Source organism: Phacochoerus africanus, chromosome 12 (genome assembly GCF_016906955.1).
Source record: "Phacochoerus africanus isolate WHEZ1 chromosome 12, ROS_Pafr_v1, whole genome shotgun sequence".
NCBI lineage: Eukaryota > Metazoa > Chordata > Mammalia > Artiodactyla > Suidae > Phacochoerus > Phacochoerus africanus.
In genome coordinates, this window is record NC_062555.1 from 53,568,767 (window position 1) to 53,595,948 (window position 27,182).

General features: G+C 47.2%; 1 protein-coding gene across 6 annotated transcripts in view; it reads left to right on the forward strand.

The window, feature by feature from the left end:
- Window positions 1–27,182, forward strand: part of BEND7 (BEN domain containing 7) — an 86,907-nt gene that overhangs the window by 53,982 nt on the left and 5,743 nt on the right. For 2 of the 6 annotated variants that reach the window (XM_047755591.1, XM_047755589.1), the window contains exons 7-8: window positions 14,853–14,972; window positions 26,649–26,702. In XM_047755591.1, coding sequence (XP_047611547.1) covers window positions 14,853–14,972; window positions 26,649–26,702 — 174 coding nt within the window. Of the gene's footprint in view, window positions 1–14,852; window positions 14,973–17,553; window positions 18,130–26,648; window positions 26,703–27,182 lie in introns of those variants that run through there. The other 4 variants (XM_047755592.1, XM_047755590.1, XM_047755588.1 and 1 more) reach the window with 3 other exon arrangements.

A 27,182-nucleotide genomic window follows, 5' to 3' on the forward strand; every position in this document is an offset into this window, starting at 1 on the left:
CTCGGGCCAGTGCTCTGGGGCGGGTTCAAGCCCTGGCCTGGGAACTTCCGCGTGCCGCAGGTGCGCCCGCACCCCCTCCGCGCAAAGAGCACCTCTTTTCTGAAGGCTGCCCTCATCTTTCCTGGAGCAAATGAGAAGAGAGCGGGTGTCAGCTGCTTTCATCCTTTAGCTCTCTGGGGCTTAACCCGATTTTTTTTCCTGTCATGTTACACGACGTGCCTGCAGTGCTTCCCTGGACTCGAGTGATTGACTGCGCAGGTTACCAGAGTGGAGGAAGGGAGGGGCCGGGCTTCTGCCCGACTCTGGCTGTGGATCACTGACCACACGTGTAGTTTTCCATGAGGCCTCATCACCACAGCAAAAAATGTCACCTCGTTCTTGGCAGGCATTCGGCCAGCCTCCTCCATGGCTCAAAGCCCCTTTCCAGCCAGCTTCCTCACCAAATAGCGTGGTACAGACAACGTGGTCTTGGCTGCCTTTCCGGTACCGGATAAGTCATGAGAACACAGGCTGTCCGCAGCGTTGTCGCTGACCTCACACTTCACAATCAGCAGCAGGCATGAAAGCTCTATGCCAAAGATGAGTGGGGCACGGCCCTGGCCATAAGGACTATGTAGTCTAGCGGAGCTGCAGACACGTCCACGGGGAGCCAGGATCTAGGTCTGTCGTTGCAGACGGAACAGAGGAAATGTCAAGTGCCCGTCAACGACAGAGGCTGGAAACCCCTGTCAGCAAAGGGCTCATGGAACAGGTGACCTCTGAACTAGACCTTGAAGGATGAGCAGAGTACCAAATGCAAAGAGAATGGAAGAGGTTAACTTACAGAATAAGTTTGGTAAAACGTCAATGAGGGCATCAGGGGTGTTCCCCGGTGGCCTAGTGATTAAGGATCCGGTGTTGTCACTGCTGAGGCATGGGTTGGATCCCTGGACCGAGCATGAGCGCAGACAAAAAAAAAAAAAAAAAGCATTGGGTGAAAGCCTTTGACCTCAACAACTGTTTAAAGTCTGTTCTAAGTGTTGGGCCTTGAGTCCTCACCAACCCGTTCACCTTAAGGTGTTTAACCTCATGAATTAAATGCCAATGAGATGGACCCAAGCAGAGTTTACCCCCCAGGGGTTTTCAGCCAGAGATGTGCTTCTTAAAGCTGCATTTTAAAGCTGCCTCGGCTCCATCCCAGACTTGATGAACCAGAATCCTAGGGGTTGGTGGCCAGAGTGAGTCGTAGGACTGTCCCCACTTTGTCAGTGGTCTTCCTAAGCTCAGAAAGGGAACCTCACCTTCCTTGAAATTATAGCTCCACCTATTTGCTGCATCAGGAGCAAAAGGAAACATGGAGAAATTTGTGAAGAAGGCGCTTGTGGCTTTTATTGATCTTTCTTCAGCCCATCACAGGAGCCCAATGTGGATTAACTTGCAAGGATTCGCTCCAACTCCCAGTTCCTGAATTCTTAGCCAACCTGCATTTTAGCACCGATGCCAAGAGTTGACATAAACAGCCTCCTGTCAAAAGAGGCCACTCCAGCCCCACTCTGCCTCTTGCAATGTTATGGACACCCTTCCCGTTGTGGACGATGTCGGTTTGTATATTTATGGTGTCAGTTTTCTGGCAGATGCAAGTAGCATGTCCTCAGGATGCGGCCCCGTCCTCATTTGCAGCATGGCACCACGTGGGCTGGCCACGGCCCGCAACACGGAAGTCAGTGTGCTCTCCACAGCCCATCTCCCTTTTTCTTTAAATCCCTGAATTGTGTGGCTGATCTAAAAACCTCCCTGGCATCTTTGGGTAATGCCAAATCTCTCCAGTTTTCTCTCCCAGGCAGAATTGTCTAAGAAGTCCCAAATTGGTCAAATCACATTCCTTGTAGCTTTTCTCCTAGACCTGTAGTTGATGCTAGTGATCTGGCAATTGTGGGGTTTTTAATTTTTTTAAATTTCTTTTATTACAGTATAGTTGATTTACAGTGTTGTATAGATTTCTGCTATACAGCAGGGTGACCCAGTCATACATATATATGTGCATTCTGGCAGTCGTTCTAACTCCTCTCCATGAAGAGTTACTGTCTCACTCAAGGTATGCAGCAGAAACCTGGGAGATTGGGGAACTGGCATTTGCTTAGCTCTCTGCCTTATAGGTGCATGTGCAACTGGGCCTAGGATATCTGCTGTCCTTGTGGTACTAGGGACTGATGGTCAGCCCTCAGAAACTCAGGATCTGTGTCAGCTTCCATTAAGTAAATGCCTCAGTATCCATAGACTTTTACTTAAAATTGAACTGAAAGCTGTCACCGATGGTGGCTGCCTTTAAGACATCTTTGTGTAAGAGCGAGCATGGATGCATCTGTCCCATTAAACACTCCCTTAGCAGACAGAGATGCTGCCTCTTGGAATTAGTCAGGCTTTCTCACTGACTGCTCCCTACAGTCAAGTCTTCTGCCATGGTGACTGTGTTTCCAGGTTCTTTCTTGCATTTGGTTCTTGATTAGATTTGGGTACCTCTCCACCGTCAGCTGCTGGTATTTCTCAGCATCCCCTCATCAGCCCCATCCCTCTGAGCACAGGGGAAACCCAGTATCCGTTATGTTCCGTACTTGCCTTTCCACACCTCTTCATCACCACCTGTGCCATTCTGGGCCAGCTCAGCCATCTGCAGCTAAGAGTGGGCAGATCCTAATTAGACATGCAGGCAGAAGCCAGCAGCAAGTGAGAGAGTGTACAGGAGGGAGAGTTGACGCTCAGGGGCCTGGCCTCACCCCTTTCTGGAGTCGGGTGGTATTGCTGGAAAGGTGGCACAAGGCTTCTAGCACTAGGCACCCTTGCACACACCTTATCTGTGACAGAGACATCGGTGATCTCCTACTTTTCAAGTGTGAAAGCTCACAGTCACTGTCAGTGCCTTTTTTCCTCTGCCACAAATCCCACTTAACCAACCCAGCCCGGCGATCCTTTGCATCCTTCCTCTCCCCTCACTGGTCCTCAGCCTCTCTGACCCTATCCGGGTCCAGCTCCGGGAAAGTCCTGCAGAAAAATTCTTTGAACCTCCTCCCTGCCCCTCCTTTCTTCTTCTGGGTCTTACTATATACTGACAGCCACTCGTCCAGTGAGTTCCTGACATTTTCCCTACCTCCTCCTTGCACCTGAAATCAAGGGCCAACACTGGCCTCTTCCAGCCACCCCATAACTTGACCCTCTCCTTGCAGCCCTGCCCCCCAGGACTCCTACCCAGCGAACCAGCCCAGTGCGGGCACTCTTCCTCAGGCTTCGCATACTCATGTTGGACTTGGAGTTATGCTGTGTTCCCCGGGGCTGCAGTGCTCTTCTCTCTTTGTAGACAAATCTAACTGGTTCTCCTTGGTCCAGCGCAAGTCTTACCCCCTCTGCCATGAGACTTTCTCCTGATGTCTGAGCCGCCACTGATTTCCGGTAGCACTCGTTACCTGTGTACAGCTTAGCCATATACCTTAACCCCTGGCTTTGCTACACAGGGTTTCTCTGGAGGGTGACTCTATCATCTATTGTCCAGACTAGGACACTTTTGAGAGAGGAAAGAGTGCTGTTAATCACCAGGACAACAGACATTTTGAACTGTCCTGGGAAAATGAAGATACATAGTCAGCCTACTTGTGTTTGGGTATCTTGTCTTCCCAACAAGGTTGGCAGCTCCTCTTGGGCAAATCTTACATGGGAAATATTTGCTTTGCATATTCCTTGGCACATGAAACAATGATGCTCACATAATTAAAGGTCAGTAAATACAGGGAGGAAGGAAAGCGGGGTGGAGGGAGTCCAGCGGTCACCTTTTTAAGAAAAAGTGACTTTTTAAGAAAAGAGTGTTTTCTTAAAAATTGAAACACAACTCCACCACTTCGTACATATGCAGGGCATGGATAACAGAATACACACACAGCTTCTCCGTGACAAGATGGAAGAGGGCAGCTGGAATTCGAGAAGGCAGAATATGAGTGTGAAGATTGGAAGAAACAACAGCCACAGAAAACCCAAGGGGTACAGAGCCATCAAGGATGGTATAAATCCTGCCGATCAAAACCATCGAGGGGATCCTGAGTACAAAGCCCAGTTGGTATTCCATGAGGGCTCTGCAAGCACTGGTTATCCTTAAATACCAAAGCAGCCTCCACAATTCACAACCCAGAGAGTTTGCCTCACTTTGATTCACGCCAGAAGAGTAATCATCTCCAAAGGGTGTGGGGTTTTGACTCAAGTAAACCGCAAGAGGGAATCTCAAAGTAGGTTACATGTGTGATTTTCTGTTTTTACCATCGCAAGTTTTTTTTTTTTTTTTTTTTTTTTTTGCTTTTTAGGACCACACCCTCAGTATATGGAAGTTCCCAGGCCAAGGGTCAAATCAGAGCTGTAGCTACCGGCCTACACCACAGCCACGCCAGATCCAAGTTGCATCTGCAACCCACGCCACAGCTCATGGCAACACCAGAGCCTTAATCCAGGAGCAAGGCCAGGGATTGAACCCGCAACCTCACGGATAATACTTGGGTTAGTGGACTGCTGAGCCACAAGGGGAACTCCAGCAAGACTTCTCGATACGACGGCACACACATCCGTCATCCTAGCACTTTGGTGCCTCAAAGAGAAGGTGTCAAGGAAAAGCATGGAAATTTTTTTTATTGTGGCCTCAACATAAGCCCCAAACTTTCTTAAAGCCAATCTTAGTTAGAAGGGAGTTGTCACCATCAGAAATGAAGAGGACATTTTGAAAGCCCAGCTCTGGGGTATCCGTCCTGTGCTGACACCCAGCATCTTCGCCCAGGGGAAAGGAAGCAGGGGTGGAGGGCGTGTGGCTCTGCTGACCCGATCCTTAGGGGCGAGGCCCGCGTCACCCTCACCGCTCTCCCAGCCCACTCCTGCTCTTCCCACCTTGGCCATCTCCGATGGGATGGTCCATGGACTTCCCAAATGTGTGGTAACTCATTGTGGTCCCAGGCTGTTACTGGCTAGTGGATGGCCTCAGGACCTCACGGAATGACTTTGAACGTTCACGTGCCAAGAAACCGTAGCTTTAAAAGCCAAGAGGAAAACTCTGCACTTTGCCCCATTTGTTTCTCTAAAGAACAGATAAACAGAAGCATTCCTCAAAGCAGTGCTTGGGTGCTGGCGCACGTGTGATTTTAAGCCACCGCCCACCCATTTGAACGGATGATTCCTGATCTTTTAAATTTTGCCTCACTTGAGCCTCTCGGTTGCTGATCTCTGAAATTAATGAGTTTTACTCTTTCCAAGATGCCTTCCAAGTAGAATTTCTGCAAATCTATGATCCTGAAACATCTCTCTATGCCAAAAAAGGGGGTACATAGTAAAACGCCACTCCATCAAAGCGTGTTATTAACCAGATCTTAATATGTAGCAGATATAATTCATCCCCCTTGAGAGACATGGAGCACCTGAAGCGAACGTGTTCCAACACAGCCAGCGGGAGGGAGGGGTTCTCCGTGTTTCCCACGAGCTATGTTACTGATGAGCTCTGCCGAGGGCTTTCTGAAATCCAAGTAAATTAACATTAACTCCGTTTAATGTGAGACACCACTAAAGACGCGTCCTTTCAGACAGAGACACGGTTGCGGCAAAAACTGAACAAAGGGAGGCAGTTTTGGGTCTATGGTGCCTTTCCTCCAGGCTACTCTGGCCTCAAATCTCTGAGAATCACTATGCTTCCACAAGATCGTCCAGGCCTCCAAGTCCCACCTGTTTGGGGAACATCAGGGATTGTAGATTTATTCCCGACTCTGCCTCTTAAGGTCTTGAAACCTTACCTTCTCCTTAAAAAAAAAAAAAAAAGTAAGGCATGGCTACTTTTTCCAGTCCAGAAATACTATAGTTCATTAAATTTTGTCCAAATTCTCATAATTAAATAAATATGACTGGGAGTCAGTTTTATGGTTCATAGAGTCCTTTTCATTACAACAACCAACTGAGAGTTACAGCCCTGTACAAGGACCAGCCACTAATGGACCCGTTACCTGACGGTCAGCTGTTACTCTCCTGGACCAGCTGACCGGCCTGCAGGCTCCTGCAACCACCCAATTCAGTAGGACCTTCTGATTCCATCAGTATTTCGTTCACACAACTGTATCTCCTTTCCTTTGATTCTAAAGACTTCGTATGTGGGCACAACCACTGGTGAAGTTCACTAAGTCTTATTGTTAAATCAAACCGGAAATGAACCCCAGGACTCAGGGTCTTTCAAGACCGATGGCTATTTACTGAAAAATTTCTTCCTTCATTTCTTTCAAGTTAAGTCATAGACCAGAGAAAGAGACTTTCTCAGATTTATTCTTTTGCAGACCATACCTTTATGCTGCCTTTTATGTGGCAGCCACAAACTGGAGAGCTGTGGTGTCTGCCCTTTCTCAGTCTGCAGTCTAGACGATCCATAGATGGTATTATTTTAAAACCACTGGTTGACGACCTCAGGAAGACCTTGCCTGGGAAGGTGGTGATTCAGCCCGGACCTGCAGGGTGATGGATTAGCCCTCACGTTACTCCCAGCAAGGCAGATCAGCCCGTCTTCTCCTGGCTCTTCCAAAGGAAGCTTTTGGTGCCCATCCCGAGAGAGAATGTGTGTAAGGCATACATGTGCAACTGGCCAGTGCTGGCATTGCTCATCCTGGGAGAAAGCTCCTGATTTGCTCCTGGATTGATTGAAGAACAAGCATCTGTCCGCGTGAGTAGGAAGCAGTCTAGAGGCCAGATGCAAGCATTCCTCTTCATCTTGAACGCACTGAAGACATTTTCCAAGATAGCTTTTTTCTTCATCTTACCACTGAGATTGAAACCAGATGTTAGTTTTTACTCCCACCCCGCTCCTTTATTTTTCTAAATATTCCTTCACCAGACTCTTTCTCCCTCCTGCTCCAGAGCAACATGAAGTTGGTATGACTCTTCACTGTTCATGTTCTTTTGCCTTTATACTGCCTGAGTGTGTGTGCATCCATCACATGTGCTGTTGTTTTGCGAATGTGTGAGTCTACACACATGGCCCCATACTGCACTTTTTGCATGCTGGCGTCTCTTTTTTCAGGATTTATCCGTATCAATACATTCTAAATCTAGCTTATTCATTTTAACTGCTCACCACTGTATAAAGGAAGTACTTTCTTCACCCTTCTGCTAAGAGGAAGGTTGGTTCTCCTTTTGCTGGGTTCCCTGTGGCGGGCGCCTGCAGCCGGCAGCGGAATTGAGTCTTGGAATAGAGCCATCATCTGTGTCACTAACCATTGCCAAGGGGTCCACTAAAGTGACCAGTATCATTTAGACATCAAACAGCAATGGATATGAAATCCCATCTTTCCTCATTCTTGCCAGCGTCTGGTGTTAACAAATTTCACTCTTTGCCGGTGTGATTGGTCTCACACGGCACCTCAGTGACGAATTCCCTATTAATGAGGCTGAGCATTTCATATTTATGACTATTTGATTATCTTCCTCTGTGAATTTCCATCCGTTTCCTGCTTTTCAATTAGGTGGTTGTTCCCTTATTGGCTTGCATGAATTTTTTTTGTCAGTTATAGGTGTTAAAAACATTTTTTCTCATTTTCCAACTTGTGAAAACTTTGCCCACAAAATCCTTTATCATACCCAAACTTTAGATTTGACAGTCAGGTATATTACTTTATGCTTTGTGCATTTCTTGTGCCCTTTTTTAGAAATTCTTCCTGCCCCGATGAGGTAATGGTATTCTCTTTTTTTTTTTCCCCCACTACCAGATTTTTTAAGTTGTGTCTTTCATATTCAGGTCTTTTATCCACCTAGAATTTACTTTTGCCTAAAACATGAGGGAGGGATTTAATGTGTTTTTCTCCATGGGTAGTAAATCATTTTAACACCATACTTTTTTTTTTTTTTTGTAACATGAATAAGACTAAGCTCCCTTTTTCCATGTTTACACCTGATCTTCCCTCTACCTCTGAGCCATGGCTGCACAATTCTCATTCATTTGGCGTTGCAGTAATTCTTCATATTCTTCCTATGGGCCACGTCCTACCGATTCCCCTCCCCCTCCCATTCTTTCCTTCCACATTCAGTTTTTTCTTCCTCCAGAACAGCCTTTCGTAATTCTTTGAATGAGGAGGGTCTGTGTGGCGTAGTCTTTCAGTCTTTGTTCTGAAAATGACAGTATTTCACTGTCACTGTATACATACACCCAAGCTCCCTGGGCCGTGTCCCTCTCCCCCCCTTTACCAACTTTGATCTGGGGTGGGAGTGGGGGCTGGGGGGGGGGGGATGATCCCACAGCCCCGCCTGGTCCTCTGTCTTGTGTGGTTGAAAGTACCACCAGTGTTCACAGGTCTCATATGGAAGTATTACCTGAGCTGTCAGTGTGCTTCTCTAAGCATTCCGTCATTATTCTTGTCCAAAATCCGCGTGCTTGTATACAACTTTAAATTAAAAGTTAAATAATTTATATGGAAAATACTCTCTACTATCTGTGCCATCTTGGGCCAGTTATTCACACCCCCCCCAACTTTGTCACCTGTCATGTAGGGTCACGACAGCGGTTTCGGCCAAGATTAAATGAGATAGACAGTACTTAGCACAGCGGAGGCTCCAAGACGATGGCTCTGAAAGAATCAAAGCGAAGAGGGAGATGCCAGAGGGGTGCTGGCCGCTTTCTGCTCACTGGGATGGGAGGAGGTGGGCACAGCCTGCGGGGAACCTGGTCTCTGCACCGGGTCCCCGCCAGCGGGCTAGTCCCCACGCTCCCTCCCTGTTTGTGTAGCCCCAGAACCCCACTGCGGACAGTTCTCTTTCTCCCCCTCCCCCCGGCCCCCACGAGCTCTGGGAGTTTGGCAGACCCAATAAGGACCTCACTTTCAGTTCTGCTTGATGTAAACCTTGATTTCTGCCCGTCTGTCTGACCAGAAGTTAAAACTAAGCCAACACCTCAGAAGCTGGACTCTCACTGCTGGCTTGAGTTTTAACCCAGTTAGTGAGTTTCACAGTGAAATGAAACCTACTCATATCTTCTGCTGTTTCTTCTTCTTCTTCTTTTTTTTTTTTTTGCTCTTTAGGGCACCACATGCAGCATATGGAAGTTCCCAGGCTAGGGGTTGAAACAGAGCTGGAGCTGCTAGCCTACACCCCAGCCATGGCAACACTAGATCCGAGCCACATCTGTGACCTGCATCACAGCTCACAGCAACACCTAATCCTTAACCCACTGAGCGAGGCCAGGGACTGAACCCACATCCCCATGGATACGAATCAGGTTCGTAACCCACTGAGCCCCAAGGGGAACTCCCTTCTCCTACGTCTTAAATTGTCTGTGTGATCCAGGGGCTTTCTTTAAACCTCTGTGCCATATCCTGCTTTTCCCAGCGTCAAGAGCCAGCAAAGCCCACACAAAGAGTTCTCTAGGAACTATCGTGTGAACAGAGAGCTGTGTGGGGAACACGGCCAAGCCCCTCAGTTCTCATCGCGTCACGTTCAGACACGCTGCACACCGCCGTGTTCACTGATGATCATATTAGATGCCCGGTTCCCAGTGAAGGACGCACACAGCCACCACCAGCTTCTTCATCACGTAGAAACAATTAAAGGGCACGGTTTGAACGAGTGCAAGCATCTGAGCAAAATCATTATTCCTGTACAGATCAGACTGAACATGTATCATTTCCCTGGGGACTGCACATAGTCTGTGCGCCTTGGGACCTCAAATTAGATTAAGCCGAGTAGATGCTTCCATTCTTTTACTTAGTTTCTTTGTTGGCCTTCATCCGCCTGTTCAGATTATTTGGACTTGTTTAAAATTATCCCTTGCTTCTCCTTAATAATATTAAAATAAGAGAGGAGGGAGATTTCTTTTTAGGACCTCTTGCATTCTAGGGATAAATGCAAATTGTTCTACGATGATTCTTAATGACCCACTATTAACATAGTAGGAAACCCAGAGCATTAATGCAATACCTCTTTTCACATCATTACTCCTAATGGAACTGTTACCAGGATAATAGCTTGACCTTTAGCTATAGATTCAGAGAGCAAAACTACATCCTGCTTAGCCCGTACCTCTCTCCACATGGCATGTGGGCGTTTTCAGATCAATACAGCGGCAGTCCTTTGGCCCTGTTCTCATGCCTCATCTGCACGTGTAACAGGAAGAATAGGATTTCGTCCTCCGTAGATAGATGCTAGTTAAAAGTGTCTCTTAAGTTTGAGTGTAATCCATGAACTAGAATGTCAGTAATATGCCCGATGGAAACGTTTGTTTGTAGAGATATTTTGGGGGAAGCTGAATGCTTTGCCTTCAAAGGTCTCAGATGCAGGCCCAGAAGGCAGTGATTTCCCTGGTTTCTTGTTATTGAAACCAGGTAAGTTTTCACTGAAAGGCCAAAAAAAAGAACCTGAAATTGTTGCCTTTTTAACGAGCAGCAGAATACTTAACCTCCAGATGAGAGAGAAGATCCGCTTAGAAGGCGCTCACACAGTTGGGGCGGCGGGGAGGCGGGGGGGGCTTCCCTCTGTTTCTCCTAAATTTGGTCATTGATGCTCTCATTTGCCAGAATCACTGTGATGGTCACATCATCCAGATCTATTTTGTTAATTTCCAATCTCTACTTCCCTAATGTGGCCCAATTTGGGTACATGTGTCTCCCAATCTAAGAAGAGGGGGTTGCCATGGAAATTATATAAATAATATTACAAGGAGGGAGATGTTTACCTGCTAAGACGATGTATTTAGTCGTTCTATGGTTAACATTATTCTGTAAACAAATAAGGTGCCAAGTGCAAATATTTCTTTCCTGTTCATTAAAACAGGGTTTCAAGAACCTTTTGGCAATTCTCTGATTAAGAAGTGCTATTGTGGGCACCTGAATGTGATACAACCTTGTTTCTCTATTCTATTAAGACTTCCTGGAGCTCCCATCGTGGCACAGCGGAAGTGAACCTGACTAGGAACCATGAGGTTGCGGGTTTGATCCCCGGGCTCGTTCAGTCGGGGCTAGGAGGGGCTGCTCCATCAGCCCAGCTTTCGTCTTCCTCTCACTTCCAGGCCCACTGCCATCTTGGATGAGGTCTCTGTTCACGTGAAAGGTCCATGTGACACCCTGACCCCAGCCAGAGTCCAGGCCCCATGCACACTGGCTCCACTTCCACTGCATTCAACCCCACACTGTTGAACGAACGCCCTGCTTTCAGCCCGGGTTTGACACACCACCACCACACTCCCAACTGCCCCTGTTCCCTGGCGCCTCGTTGCCAACCCAGCTGATCTCAGTGGGTTTTTCCAAGTCTGAGCCATTTTCTGGCTTCTCTTGCTTCCCAGAATTGGGTGGGAAGGAAGGAAGGGCGGGTGAAGGAAGCCGTAATTCACCCCAGGGACTTCTTCTTCGTATCCTGACCTCCTGCCAAACCTGATCAGCAAAACCCCCACCCTAGACCAGCACCCCCATCTAGGGTCCCTGCCCCAACCAGAGGCCGCCAGGCACCCTGGAGGAAACAGCCACCCCACGGTCACTGCCGCCACCAGCACGCAGCCCTCCCTCCTGCGTCCCTGTTTGCTGCCTTCCTGTTCCTGCTCTTCTCTGGGCAATTCCACACCTTCCCACACCATCCACCCCCCTCACCACTGAGCTCATCCAGGCATCAGGAGTGATGAGGACTCTGACCTGCAGCCTCTTCTGACTCCACCCCAGGCTTCCCCTCCTCTGGCTTTGGAGAAGGACCTTTTCCTCCCGGTGGAGGTAAACCCCCATGTCTCGCCCGGATCCCAGCCCCACAGGTCCCCCGGTATCTGGTTTCTTTGCTGTGCCCTCCTTCCTGGATCCTCTATCTCCCTGGTGCTGCCCTCACCCCCCCCCACCAAGCCTAGTATCTCCAGTGTCATCTGTGGCCACCTCCACCCCAATGCCCTTGATTCCCACACCTCCTTTCTGGCTGTCTTGTGCACTGGGGATCATGGGTCCCACTTTGTCATATTTACACACACACACCCACCTTCACAAGACCTTGGGCCGGGTTCTCCTTCCTGGACTCCTGTGCCTTAACCTCCTTTCAGACACCAGGGTTCTCTCTGCTCTGCGCTTGGCCCAGCGCTCCGTTCACTAGAGGCCTTCCCCCAGGTTACTGTTTTTTCTCTTGTTTTAACTACCACACATATGTTTGTGCTCCTCAAACCTGTATCTTGAGCCGGGACCCCGTCCCTGTGTCTCTTGAAATCCCTGCTCATCATGCCCACGCGGGGGCTCCACCAACACCGCCAACTCAGGCCCCCAAGCCACGCCTAATGCATCTGGCCAGTCCCCTCACAGACCTTCTGCCCGAATTTCCCAGGTCCTGGGATTCTCCAGAAATGCCCGTCCTGGCTCTGTCCTAATCACCCCTTCCCTATTCGCCAGCACCGTCCGACTCTGATGACTGGAGGTTCCCAGCCCTGGTCCCACTCCCGCACATCCACCTGCTCCCTGCTGCCACGCATCCCTTCCCGCACAACTGGATGAGTGACATCTGTACAGTCGGCCCTCTGTGTCCACAGGCTCCGCACCTGCAGATTCGACCAACTGCCAATCGAAAATATTTGGGGAAAAAAATTCCAGAAGGCTCCCAAAAGCAAAACGGAAATTTGCCAAGTGCAGGCATCTAGTTATGTAGCATTTACATTGTCTTCGGTCTTAGAAGTAAACCAGAGATGATTTAACATTTACGGGAGGATGTGCATTGGTTGTGCATTGACTCGAGCATCCTTGGGTTTTGGTGTCTATGGGGGTCCTGAAACACATTCCCCCAGATCCCAAGGGACCAAGGTTTATAACATTTCCCCCTTCTTTCACATTCTTTGCAATTAGGATAAACTTCTGGAAGATTAGCAATCTAGAGGATAACAGTATTATGTCTCTCATATAGTCCTATCTTATTTCCCAAAAGAGTTTTGCCAATTTGTGCCAACAGTCATATTTGAATGTGGCAGATCCACACACTTTTATCAGTATTACGTATTAGCTTAATTATTTTTCTAATTTCGTAGGTGTAAAGTGTGTTTTGCGACTTGGGGTTCCATGTTATTTGAATATTTTCCCTAATGTTTTTTGCTAAACATACTTTGTCCTTTTATCTGTGGAGACTTGAAGTTGCTCTTTTATTTGGGATGAGCTCTTTCTACAGTGGTCAGTTGAGTGCAACTCGCTCTTCTCATTCAGGTGCAGTGCTTACTTTTTCATGCAGTAGAAATGTTACTGTTTTATGTGGCTGAAGCTGTCAACAGTTTCCTCTGTCCTTTCTTTTTAAAAGAAACCTTTAGAATGTGAAAGTTATTTTTATTATTATTATTGCTTTTTAGCACCACACCTGTGGCATATGGAAGTTCCCAGCCTAGAAGTCAGATCAGAGCTGTAGCTGCCAACCTACACCACAGCTCACAGCAGCACTGGATCCTTAACCCACTGAGAGAGGCCAGGGATCGAACCCACATCCCCATGGGTGCCAGTCAGGTTCATTACCACTGAGCCACAGCAGGAACTCCAAAATTATCAGTATTTTAAAAACGAAGGTGGCAGTGTGACGTGACCACGTAGCAGGCTCTGACCTTATGGGGGAAGCAGGTAGAAAAGCGCTCAGGGACCAAGTGTGAGCAGAGATTCCAACCCCAGCGCCATGTGTGCTGTCACACGCCAGTGTGCGGCTGTGGGGAGAGAATTGTCACCCCTCCCTCTTGTCCTGTCACAGGACTCTGCAGAGTTTCCTCTCTGCATACCAGGTAGCTCTTTTTGAGGCACTGCTAGTAGAAGATGCAGGAGGTTGACCCAAATGGAGCTGGAACTTTCATGGAGACCCATCCGTGTTGTATCTGTTTTGAGTGCCAATCAAGTTAGCACCATGAGAACGTCATCTTTTTGTGTCATTTCTCATTCAGTTTTTTGATATTCTTTCACATTTATTATTTTCTTTTTTAAACATTTTTAGAGATGTTTTTATTATTAGAGTTGACTTACAGCGTTGTGCCAGTTTCTGCTGTACAGCAGAGTGACCCAGACACACACACACATTCTTTTTCTCATGCTATCCCCTCCATCATGTTCTGTCCCAAGAGACTGGACACAGTTCCCTGTGCTGTACAGAAGGACCCCATTGCTTATCCATTCTAAACATATTCGTTTGCATCTACCAACCCCAAACTCCCCATCCATTCCACTGCCCCCCACGCAGTCCCCCTTTCCCATCAGATTTTGAGTTCACCACTACCGAAAAGGGAAATGTGTTAATACATTTGCAGAATTCTGACATAGGGCCAGCGGACCCCTAGAGGCATTTTCTTCTCTGTCTGCAAGACGCATACATACACATGGACATGGAGCAATTAGAAAGAGAACTTTGTGGGAGTTCCCGTCGTAGCGCAGTGGTTAATGAATCCGACTAGGAACCATGAGGTTGCGGGTTCGGTCCCTGCCCTTGCTCAGTGGGTTAACGATCCGGCATTGCCATGAGCTGTGGTGTAGGTTGCAGACACGGCTCGGATCCCGTGTTGCTGTGGCTCTGGCGTAGGCCGGTGGCTACAGCTCCGATTCAACCCCTAGCCTGGGAACCTCCATATGCCGCGGGAGCGGCCCAAGAAATAGCAAAAAGACAAAAAAAAAAAAAGAGAACTTTGTGGAGAACTGCTTAGTATCTCCCACCGGTTCCATTTGGAAGCAGAGGACCTGTTTTGTAGGATGAGTCCTTCCATCTTCACCAAGGGAACGTTGTGTGGATTTTGAGACTGTCCACTGCAGAGCTGACATCTTTTAGAAATACACTCTTTTCTTCTTCTTGGGATGATGTTCCTATTTCAGATCTGCACTTTTTTTTGGTAAAAATATTTAACAATATGTCACATTTTCTTTCAGTCTTCACAGAAAAATACTGCACTGCTAATCACGTGGATAAACTTCCTGGCCCAAGAGACTGGGTACAGATTCTGCAGGATCAAATCAAACTGGCCAGAAGAAGGTTAAAAAGAGGCTCAGGTACGAATAAACTGTAAGAAAATAATTGCAGAAGCTCTTTATTGAATTCTTAGATGATGCAAAATACAATTCTTTGCTCTAGGATGCTTCATTGTCTTTTGAAGGAGAAACTTTTTCTTGTTGCTGTTTTTTTTTTTTGGCTGCACTCCTGGCATGTGAAGTTCCCAGTTCAGGGATCGAACCTGAGCCACAGTTGCAGCTGTGCCACAGCTTCGGCAATACCAGATCCTTAAGGCACTATACCATCAGGGAACTTCCAAGGAGAAGGTTTATATAATGTATGCTGGTTTTGTTTTGTTTTGTTTCTTTTTTGTCTTTTGTTTTTTTAGGGCCGCACCCATGGCATGTGGAGGTTCCCAGGCTAGGGGTCAGATCAGAACTGTAGCTGCTGGCCTACACCACAACCACGGCAACACCAGATCCAAGCCACATCTGTGACCCACACCACAGCTCATGGCAAGGCCGGATCCTTAGCCCACTGAGCGAGGCCAGGAATCAAACCCACAACCTCATGGTTCCTAGCCAGATTCATTTCTGCATTGCTGTGAGCTGCAGTGTAGGTTGCAGACATGGCTTGGATCTGGTGTTGCTGTGGCTGTGGTGTAGGCCAGCAGTTTCGGCTCCAATTGGACCCCTGGCCTGGGAACCTTCACGTGCTCCGGGTGCGGCCCTGAAAACCAAAAAAAAAAAAAGATTAAACGGTGGAAGTTCTGTCACGCCATTTACTTTTAATAGCACGAATGACAAGGACTGCTAATCTCTTTGGTGGCCTTCTGTGTGAAATGAGGTCTCTCTTTTGTGACTTGTTTCTATTTCCTATTTATTTGCATTTGTTTGGATCTGCATGACTTTATAAAAAAAAGTACTAGCTGCTTAAGATAAAAAATAATCATCATCCTACCACATGAAACACAAAGGGATTTTAAGTCAAATACTTATTCTTTTTTTATTTTATTTTGTAATCTGGACTTGGCCGTTCTGGGATAATTCTTCCAGGAAAAGTGAATACCAGCTGAATTATTGACTGTTTAGATTTGGTCATTTGAAATCTTTGGCTCCCCCAAAGTGACAGTGGGATAATTTACCAATGAAGAATCCCTTTTGAGGTCAGTTTTCTGCCGTGATGTAGGAATAATCATCCCTAGGAGGCCATCGACCTCGTCATATTATTTAAAACAAAACAAAACAAAAACAGTTCCCGATGAAACCTCAAGACCCCTGGCCTGCTAAGAGCCTTCTGTGCCTCTGTGGCTGCGGTGAGAGTTATGGAGATGGGTTTCAGGTGCTAGAATGTCACACTCCAGGATGTCCCGGAGGTCCAGAGGCCTTGGGAACAGCAGCACACACTCGTGAGACCCTCTGTAGTACAGCCTCTTACTTGAACTCTCAGCGTGAGCAGAAGTAACCATGACCAAGGCCCCCGAGGAGCACGGCCTTGTGGGGAGGGAAGCTCGGGGCTCAGGCTGGGAGTGCCCTCCTTGTGACCAGACACAGGGCACCAGGGGCCCAAGTGCTTTTTCAGGGTGCAAAACCTCCCAGTTCTGCAAAAGTAGCTAGCAGGACTCTTAACTGTCCAGCTTGGTCTAGATTTTTTTTTTTTAATTAAAAATCTTTCTTTCCCCCTTTTTTAACCAGTTTACTTTTTTTTTTTCTTTTTTTTTAATGGCTGCACCCACAGCATATGGAAGTCCCCAGGCCAGGGACTGAATCTGAGCCACAGCTGCGACCTATGCTGCAGCTGTGGCAACCCCAGATCCTTTAACCCACTGCGCCAGGCTGGGGATCAAACCTACACTTCCACAGCAACCCAAGATTCTTAACCCACTACACCGCAGTAAAAACTCTATCAGTCAGCCTCTTTTACACTTAACTGATGCTCTTTTTATAAAGAGCAATGGACGACTAATATTTTTCATTGGGGAGTTGCCATCGTGGCGCAGTGGTTAACGAATCCGACTAGGAACCATGAGGTTGCGTGTTTGGTCCCTGCCCTTGCTCAGTGGGTTAAGGATCCAGCATTGCTGTGAGCTGTGGCGTAGGTTGCAGATGTGGCTCAGATCCCGCGTTGCTGTGGCTGTGGCGTAGGCCGGTGGCTACAGCTCCGATTCGACCCCTAGCCTGGGAACCTCCATATGCCTCGGGAGCAGCCCAAGAAATGGCAAAAAGACAAAAAAATATATATATATTTTTTTCATTGGTAGACAAATGGATTATTGTGTTAGGTTCAAGTCACAGTGGAGTTGGTTTTCAGGGCTCATGTCTGCTCTGGACGTTGGACGGGTCACTCAGTCCTTCTCATCTTCGGGTCCCAACCATGAAGTGGACATAAAAGGAAAGCCTGCTTCAGGACTGTCCTGCAGCTCCAGACACCTGCTGCACATGGATGGCTTTATCAGTGTCGCCAGCATACCTGGCGCAAGATGTCTGTCTTCATATGCCCTGCTTGGCAGCGTGAAGGTCATTGAGGCAGCCAGGTGTCATGTCCTCAGGCAGGGGACCAGCCAGCCTGCTGTGCCAGGGCGGCTGCTTTGCTCCTGTTGTCCTGGTGTGATTATCAGCGATGCCCCTCTCCCTCTCACAGGCTCTCAGGCTTGGATAGTGAGTCACGCTCCTGCTCCTCAGTCAGTCTCCCAGTTTTCACCGCACCTTCTCCTGCATCTCCAAGTCATCGCAGATAAACGCGGTGTGGTTCAGGGAAGAGAACAGTTCTGCTTCCCTAGCTCTGACTGCCACTTACAGTTTCCCGGGAACCTGGACAAACTGCTCGACCTCTCTGAGCCTTGGATTCTCCATTGATGGAGCTCTCGGTGCTCTCAGAGTTAAAATTAGATAATGTCAGTATTGCCACCAATAAAGCGCTGACACGTTAAAAAAAAATGCCCATGACCTTCTCTGCCGCCCCAAAACAAAACAAAGCAATTCCTTTTTCCTTGCTTAAAACCCCTGCCATGTCTTCCTCCTGACATTGTTGGCCAGATTTCTTCCCACAGGGTCTGCGTTCCCCAAGTCCGCCTCCCCATCCCAGACCACTTGGGAATCCACTGCATTTGCCCTCCTACTCCCCACAGGAACCCTTGCCGGCTTCCGTGAAGTGGTCAGATTTCACTTGTTTATATTAACACTTGACTTGACCTCCGTATTGATTTTTACCCTGTCAAGTCTCATCCTTCTTTTTCTTTTCTTTTTTTTTTTAATTTTATGGCCACACCCACAGGATATGGACATCCCATGGCCAGGGATCGAATCTGAGCTACAGCTGTGGCAGTAGCAACCCCGGATCCTTTAACCCACTGCGCCCTGGCCAGGGATTGAACCCACACCTCCACAGCAACCTGAGCTGCTGCAGTCAGATTCTTTACCCACTGTGCCACAGCAAGACCCCCAAGTCTCATCCTTTTTGAAACTCTCTTCTCTGGGCCAGATTCTATGACCTCGTTCTCTTAATTTCTTCTCCAAATTCCCGGTCAGCACCTTTGGTCCCCTTCCCCGCCTCTCTCCCTTCTGCCCATCTCCTAAACCCAGGGTCCCGGTTTCCATCCCTGGTGCTTTTTCCCACTCTCCTTCTGAACCCTGCCTGGTGACTGGCACTGTCCCATCATCAGTGCCCCCGCCCAGGGTTCAGCCCTGGGCTTGGCCGCATCCTGAAACCCTAGACTTCATTGCCTGTGCCTCTGCGAATGAGATCTGGTCACCCCGCCCCTAGTCAAACACTCCCAGCTTCCTGTCTTCCTCCAAACAAAACCTCTTTCACACCCACCCCCCAGGCTGGCATGCATGATTCTTCATGGTCAGGCGCCCCCCTCACCTCCTGCCGTCGGCCACGCCAGCCTCCTCCCTGCTCTGAAATAAACTGGCCTCCCCACTCCCGCTTTCCCTCTGCCTAGGAAACAATGCAGCATCATCACAAAAGTCACTTTCTCTCGGAGGCATCACAGGCGGCCCCGGACACTTTGATCTTCTGCCACCTGCATAGGGACACACCTGTTTCCTCCACGAGCTCCTCAGGAGCAGAGGCCACATGTGTCCGGCCTAAGTATTTAGGACAGGGTGCGGCAAGGCGTGGACACACAGCAGTATTTGTTGAGTGAACCAACAACTCAATGAATGGAATTGAAGGGACAGCAGTCCACAGCAGCAAGGTCTTAGCTCATCACGGTCATGTGAGATCCTGGAGAACATTCCGTCACTTCCTTCCTGAGGTTCAGATGCTTCTGCCTACCCCAGAACCCACACAGTGGCCATGTCCTGGGTACACCTGCGGCCACTCACATGGGCAGCCAGTGGGCCCCTTCTTTCCTCCTCAAGGCCTTTCTCTCACCTCCCTGCCCGCATCTCCTTAGTCCTGACCCTTCCCTCCCACATTGCTCCTCGCCCAGCCTCCCCCAGAGTCTCAGAGGCTTGGGTCAGGGCTAGCTTGGGACCTCACTCTGGGTGGATTACCTGAGCAACACCTGGGAGTGTAAAACCGCCTGCCAGCGGGTCTCTTATCTCTTCTCAGACTCAAGGTCCCTGCAGACACCACACAAAGGCCCCTTTATTCCTCTGCCCCCTCAGATTTGAGGCTCCAAGGAAAGCGCTTTAGGCGATTGACTGACAGGTGTTAAAAAAGACAGTAACCCTGGGAGTAACCCATTATGAAGCAGTGTCCCACTGCTGCGTGTTCCTCAATTTTATATCCCAGATCACATCTCGGGGATAAGCCTGAGTGGTGTCCTTGCTCGTAGGTATTAACTTGGTCCTCCGTTGCCTAGATTCTGCGTTGGCAGTCCTGACTGTTTTGAGTACATAGGAACTTGTATCTCCAGTTACTTTTCAGGGCAGGTTGTTGAACCCAAAACGCAAAGACCCTAAATGTAATACAGAGGGCTCTGAGATTCATCATAGTGAAGAGACTGCAATGTAACACTTAGTCCTCGAGAAAGGCAGAGGGCGGGAGCAGCCACCACCCAGCCACCAGCTGCCCGCACCCTGGTCCCAACTGTGCCACCAGCTTCTAGCCTGAGGCCGGCTAGCAAGTCTGCACCAGGTTCCCTGTGCCCCAGGGGGCGGCGGGAGGACCCGGAGGTGTGGGACCTGTGCGGAGCTCCTTGGGCGCCTGAGGGAAAAGGACAGTATCAATTCACAATAGCGCCGTCACTGAGGAGCCGCAGCGGGAGCAGGCGGGGGCGTGTTACGGAACCTGCGCCCCAAGCTGCCCGCTCCCACCACGCATGCCTGATTGTACGAGTGGATCGCAGTCTCCCCCACTTTCTGTGGGAGCATCTTACGCCCTCAGATGATTATCTGCCCTGTTCCCGAGTTATCTTCATATTTGACTTAGGGCACTTCCTCTTCTGACACTGGCGTCAGATTCTCTGCCTAGATATTTGTGACCGGCACCTTGGCAGTTTCCTCCTGCCCTTCTGGCAGGTTCTCTTAGTGTCTGAGACGTGGAGGTGGCTGTAGGACAAAACTAACCCTGGCATACAGACCCAGAGAGACCCAAATGACAGCACGTCTGCAGTGACCTGCCACAGAGGCTTTGTCTCCCTAGTTCATCAAATGCGGTTGCCCTTCATTCTCCCCAAGCGGCACAGGACTGGGGTCCCTGCGGATGGACACCGGAGCCACTTGCGTTGTTGCCATCACGGTGAAGGGAACCAAGGGCCTGGGTCAGCGCTATCGCTTGCTCCTTTTCATCTCATGTCCAATCTAAATGACAATAGGGCATCTCCCGGATATTCCTCAATGTCAACCTCCTTTACCACATTCTGCCCAGTTCCTAAAAGAAGATACAGACTCTACCTGGGCAAGTAATCAACTCACCGCTAAAGGCAGCTCGCGCCACGTCTCAGAAAAAGAAGCACCCCTCACAGATGTGAAAGGTGGTTCTGCGAACCCAAAGAGAAATTCATTCAGGGCTCTCGTGACATAGAATCATTTTTTTTCAATAGCTGGAATGATTCCATTCCTGGTGTGGATTTTTATCATTTTCATTAGATTATTTCCTCAGCGGTGAAATCACAATTTTTTATGTGTGTTGATCCAAGAGTAAAGCTGTCGCTGCTATTCAATTTTTATTGGACTTGCTCAATCTTTCCCAAATTTTGCAACTTGCCTGTCACCAGGGAAGAGAGATTGTGAGCTTATTGTTACAGACAGATGTTATAATTAAATTTAAGTGACAGTTGTGTTCTTCACCCATGACACTTGGCCCGGCTCGTGCAGCCGGCAGCTACTGATTTATCCATAATCATTTACATATTTTTTGGTCGTGTATGTTTACTATGGCACATAATTGCATAGGCCTTGTTTTTAAAAAGTGAGAAGAGCTGAATTACAAACCACTTTTACCCAGAACTGATTTTTGTTACAACTGAGCGAAAAGGAGTTGTTCGTGGCAAGTAAAGTTACTAAAGTGTACAGTGAACTAAAAGCTTGCAGCTTTAAAAATGTAGCTTATGGAGTTCCTGTCATGGCTCAGGGGTTAACGAACCCGACTAGGAGCCCTGAGGTTGTGGGTTTGATCCCTGGCCTTGCTCAGTGTGTTGGGGATCCCGAGTTGCCATGAGCCATGGTGTAGGTCGAAGACATGGCTTGGATCCCGAATTGCTGTGGCTCTGGCATAGGCTGGCAGCTACAGCTCTGATTAGACCCCTAGCCTGGGAACTTCCATATGCTGTGGGTGCAGCCGTGGAAAAGACCAAAAAAAAAAAATGTAGCTTATAAGGATGCATGTGATGTATGTTCAGACTGAATAGCAAAAAGATTAAGAGCCTAGGCATTAACCAGAGGCATGCCTTTGGCAGAGTGACTTACTAGCTGTGTTATTATTACCTTTGGTGAATTTCTTAGCCTCTGTCCCAGTTGCCTCCTTTGTTAAAATGGGAATAACAGACCTACCTTTTAGGGGTTTCTATGGGTAGGATGACACAATGCACAGAATAAGTGCCCGGTAGGTGGTAAATATTTAATAAAGGGTGATGCCTACCATAGTTATTGTTATTCCTGAAGAATTTTTAAAATCCCAGACAATGAAGGAACTTCCATGTGGTTCATCTGCCTATTCAAATCCACTCAAACCAATCAGGAGAGACTAATGTCTTCTAAATATAAAAATAACATGTTTTTGTTTGTTTTTTGGTTTTTTTTGCTATTTCTTGGGCCGCTACCGCGGCACATGGAGGTTCCCAGGCTAGGGGTCTAATCGGAGCTGTAGCTGCCAGCCTATGCCAGAGCCACAGCAATGAAGGATCCGAGCCACATCTGCAACCTACACCACAGCTCACGGCAACGCCAGATCCTCAACCCACTGAGCAAGGGCAGGGACCGAACCCGCAACCTCATGGTTCCTAGTCGGATTCGTTAACCACTGCGCCACGATGGGAACTCCTGTTTGTTATTTTTTAACTACATAATTTTTAAAACTCAAAGACCAAATTTTAAATACCCATAAGCTTTTTCACCCAGAGAGAAACCTTGTCACCATTTGTGTGGGTCTTGGATTTTTTTGGTCCGTAAACCTAGTTACAAAATTCTAATCTTACCATTCATCCCGTCACTTGACTAGAATGTTTTATGTTATTAAACATTCATCTACAACATCATTTTCATTATTTTTTTCTTTTGCGGCCACACCCACGGTACGTGGATGTTCCCGGGCCAGAGATCGGATCCTAGCCTCAACTGTGACCTTGACTGCAGCTGCAGCAACACTGCATCCTTAGCCCACTGTGCCCCAGCAGGAACTCCTATGACATCATTTTTAGTGGCTGCTACTCTTCTCTGACCAAAATTGATCTTGGCTATCCTGTCTGGGTGTTTTCTCACTGTGGTGAATTTGGCAGGTGAGGGATGGGTCTCTCGCTGTGGCCAGCTCGGGGCCATCAGAAGACAGGATGGTGGAGGGGTGGTGAACGAGGGGGGATCTCTAAACGCCAAATGTGTTTAAAGTCACAGCAATCAAAACAAAAACATAGCATCAGTGAGCTTCCCACCAGCTTGGTGCTTACAACATGTTGCACGTGGCAGCCCACACCTGGCTGGCCTCGGGCACATGCGCAGGCAGCAGGAAGGTGGCCTAGAGCCAGAAACTGCCAGCCAACGGGTCCACAGCCTTGGGACAAAGGGAGCAGGACCAGAATTACCGGGTAGCTCTGTCCGCAGCACAGTGGGCAAAGTGACAAGCTCATCAGTTATCAGGAAACATAGGGGGACCTTCTTTTTTGTACTTATGGAAGCTTTTCTGTGACTGAAGGATCTACCTTTTGGAAAACTCTTAAGGAGACCAAAACATATCAGAGATGAGCCAAGTATCTGCATTTTAACACAGAAGTGATGAATCTTTTGATGAAATGCCTGTTCCTTCCAATTTTATTTATGACCAAAATAATGCTGATTTTAGATTGGATTTCCAGTCATCTCAAAAGAAAGTTTCACTTTTAAGATTTCCTGGGAGTTCCCGTTGTGGCGCAGTGGAAATGAATCCAACTAGGAACCATGAGGTTGTGGGTTCTATCCCTGTGGGTTCAGGATCTGGTGTTGCCATGAGCTGTGGTATAGATTGCAGACGCGGCTCGGATCTGGCGTTGCTGTGGCTGTGGCCTAGGCGGGCAGCTACAGCTTCGATTGGACCCCTGACCTGGGAACCTCCATATGCCGCAGGTTCGGCCCAAAAAGACAAAAAAAAAAAAAAAAATTCCTAAGCCTGTCCCACTGGAATGGGGATGACAAGTAAAATTCTACCAGAGAAAATTCACTGCCCTCCATGCCATCGATTATATTTAAACAATTCACCCCAGATTCTAGGTGGATCCTTAAGCCTACATAAGTAAATGAAAATGGGACAGCTACATGTAAAAGAATGAAACATTCTCTAACACCATACACAAAAATAAACTCAAAATGGATTAAAGACCTAAATGTAAGGCCAGATATTATAAAACTATTAGAGGATACACTGGCCAGAATGGCCATCATCAAAAAGTCTACAAACAGTAAGTGCTGGAGAGGGTGTGGAGAGAAGGGAACCCTAGTATGGTGTTGGTGGGAATGCAAATTGGTGCAACCACTGTGGAAAACTATATGGAGGTTCCTCAGAAAACTAAAAATACCATTTGATCCAGCAGTCCCACTCCTGGGCATCTACCTAGAAAAACCATGACTCGAAAAGATACATGTAACTCCAGTGTTCATTGCAGCACTGTTTTCAATAGCCAAGACATGGAAACAACCTCAGTGTCCATCGACAGCAGAGTGGATAAAGAAGATGTACATATACAGAATGGAATATTACTCACCCATTAAAAGGAATGAAATAATGGCATTCTTAGCAACATGGATGGACCTAGAAATTATCATGCTAAGTGAAGTCAATCAGACAATGAGACACCAACATCAAATGCTATCAACTTACATGTGGAATCGGAAAAAAGGACACAATGAACTCCTTTGCACAACAGATACTGACTCACAGACTTTGAAAAAACTAATGGTTTCCAAAGGACACAGTTTGGGGGAGTAAGGGGATGCGCTGGGGATTTGGGATGGAAATGCTATAAAATTGGGTTGTGATGAGCATTGTACAACTATAAATGTAAAAAAATTCATGGAGTAATAAAAAAAATTTTTTTAAACTCTTAGAGGAAAACAGGCAGAATACTCTCAAAATTGCAGCAGTATCTTGTTTTTTGGGTTTTTTTTTTTTTGGTTTTTAGGGTCACACCTGTGACATACAGAAGTTCCCAGGCTTGGGGTCTAATCGGAGCTACAGCTCCTGGCCTACACCATAACCATGTCAACAGAGAATCTGAGCTGTGTCTGTGACCACCACCACAGCTCGCAGCAACGCCACATCCTTAGCCCACTGAGCAAGGCCAGGGATCGAACCCACGTCCTCATGGATACTAGTTGGATTCATTTCTGCTGAGCCACAACAGAAACTCCAGCAGTATGTTTTTGGATCTGCCTCCTAGAGTAATGAAAATGAAAACAAAAATAAACAAGTGGGACCTAATTAAACTTAAAAGCTTTTGCACAGCAGAGGAAGCCATAAACAAAATGAAAAGGCAACCTACAGAATGGGAGGAAATATTTGCAAACAAAGCAGCCAACAAGGGATTAATCTCCAAAGTATACAAACAGCTCATTCAGGTCAATATCAAAAAATGAACAACCCGTCAAAACAGACAGCAGAAGGTCTAAATAGACATTTCTCTAAAGACAGACAAATGGCCTAAACGCACGTGAAAAGGTACTCACCATCCCTAATTATTAGAGAAATGCCTATCAAAATTACAGTGAGGTACCACCTCACACTGGTCAGAATGGCCATCGTCAAATGTCTACAAACCATCAATACTGGAGAGGGTGCGGAGAAAAGGGAACCCTCCTGCACTGTTGGTGGGAATGTAAATTAGTGTAGCCACTGTGGAGAACAGTATAGAGTTGCTTCGAAAACTAAACATAGAACAACCATATGGTCCAGCGATCCCACTCCAGAGCATATATCCAGAGAAAACCATAATTTGAAAAGATCCATGCACCTCAATGTTTATTGAAGCACTATAATAGCCATGACATAGAAACAACCTAAACGCCCATTAACAGAGAAATGGCTAAAGAAGATGCAGTACACAAAGTTCCCGTTGTGGCTCAATGGCTTAAGAACCCAACACAGTGTCCATAAGGATGCAGGTTTGATCCCTGGCCTCACTCAGTGGGTTAAGGATCCTGCATTGCTGCAAGCTGTGGCATAGGTTGCAGATGCTGCTTGGATCCTGTGTTACGATGGCTGTGGTGTAGGCCTGCAGCTGCAGCTCCTATTCAGCCCCTAGCCCAGGAACTTCCATGTGCCCCAAGTGCAGCCTTAAAAAGAAAAAGAAAAAGAAGAGAAGATACATACACTACGTACATTGTATATACACCATGAAATAGTACTCAGCCATTAAAAAGAATGAATGAAATAAGGCCCTTTGCAGCAACATGGGTGGACCTAGAGATTATCATACTAAGTGAAGCAAACCAGGCAGAGAAAGACAAATAGCATATGAAATCACTTATATGTGGCATCTCATTTTTAAAGTGATATAAATGAACTTATTTACAAGATAGAAACAGATTCACAGATGCTGAAATCAAAGTTATGGTTACCAAAGGGGAAATGGAGGGGAAAGGGATAGAGTAGGAGCTTGGGATTAACATATACACACTGCTATATATAAAACAGATAAACAGCAAGGACCCACTGTATAGCACAGAGAAGTCTACTCAGTATTCTGTAATATCCTATATGGGAAAAGAATCTGAAAAAGATTGGGGTATATATATAGAGAGAGAGAGAACTGATTCACTTTGCTGAATGCAACAAATGCAACATTATAAATCAACTATACTCCAATAAAAATTTAAAAATAAAAAAGGGGAAAATGAACTGAAATCATCACTGATTGGTAGAATAAGGTTCTTAAGATATAAAAAAATTAATACAGGAAAATGGATTTTATACCATCATTGTAAAAAATATTTCGTTTAAATAATGGTACTAAAACCTGTAATAGGAACCAGCTGAAGCCAAGAAGGGAAAAGAAAGGTGAAAACTATTATGTACACTGGAGTTTTTAAATTGTATTACTGTATTCGGTAAAATGAATGTGCTCCCTGAAACTAATGAGATTTGTGTTTTATGTTTGTAACCAGCAGAGGTAGCTGACGGTGATGAAAGGCTGGACGGCGTTTCTCTACCCCCAACAGGTAAAACACATTTCCATTTTCATCACCCGCTGGAAAATACAGCACGTGAAAATATTTGCATTGAAAATGTTTTTAACATCAGAGATGCAGATGCTTGAGCAAACTGCTTCTATAAGAGACCCAGCCCCCAGCAATCAGGGTGTTCAATGCCCTGCGTTCAGAGGGATTTTTCACGTTGAATAGAAAAGCCACGGCTTTCTCACATTCTGTTTCATCTCCTTGAAAACCTGAGAGCAGCAAGTCCTGACAACTTAGTGTCACCCCAATTTGCCTCCATAAACCTTGGGACATTAAAAAGAACATTTTTTTTTTGGTCTTTTGTCCTTTTAGGGTCGCACCCGAGGCATATGAAGGTTCCCAGGCTAGGGGTCTAATCAGAGCTGTAGCCACCGGCCTACACCACAGCCACAGCAGCACCAGATCCTAGCCGCGTCTGCAACCTTCACCACAGGTCATGGCCACGCCGGATCCTTAACCCAC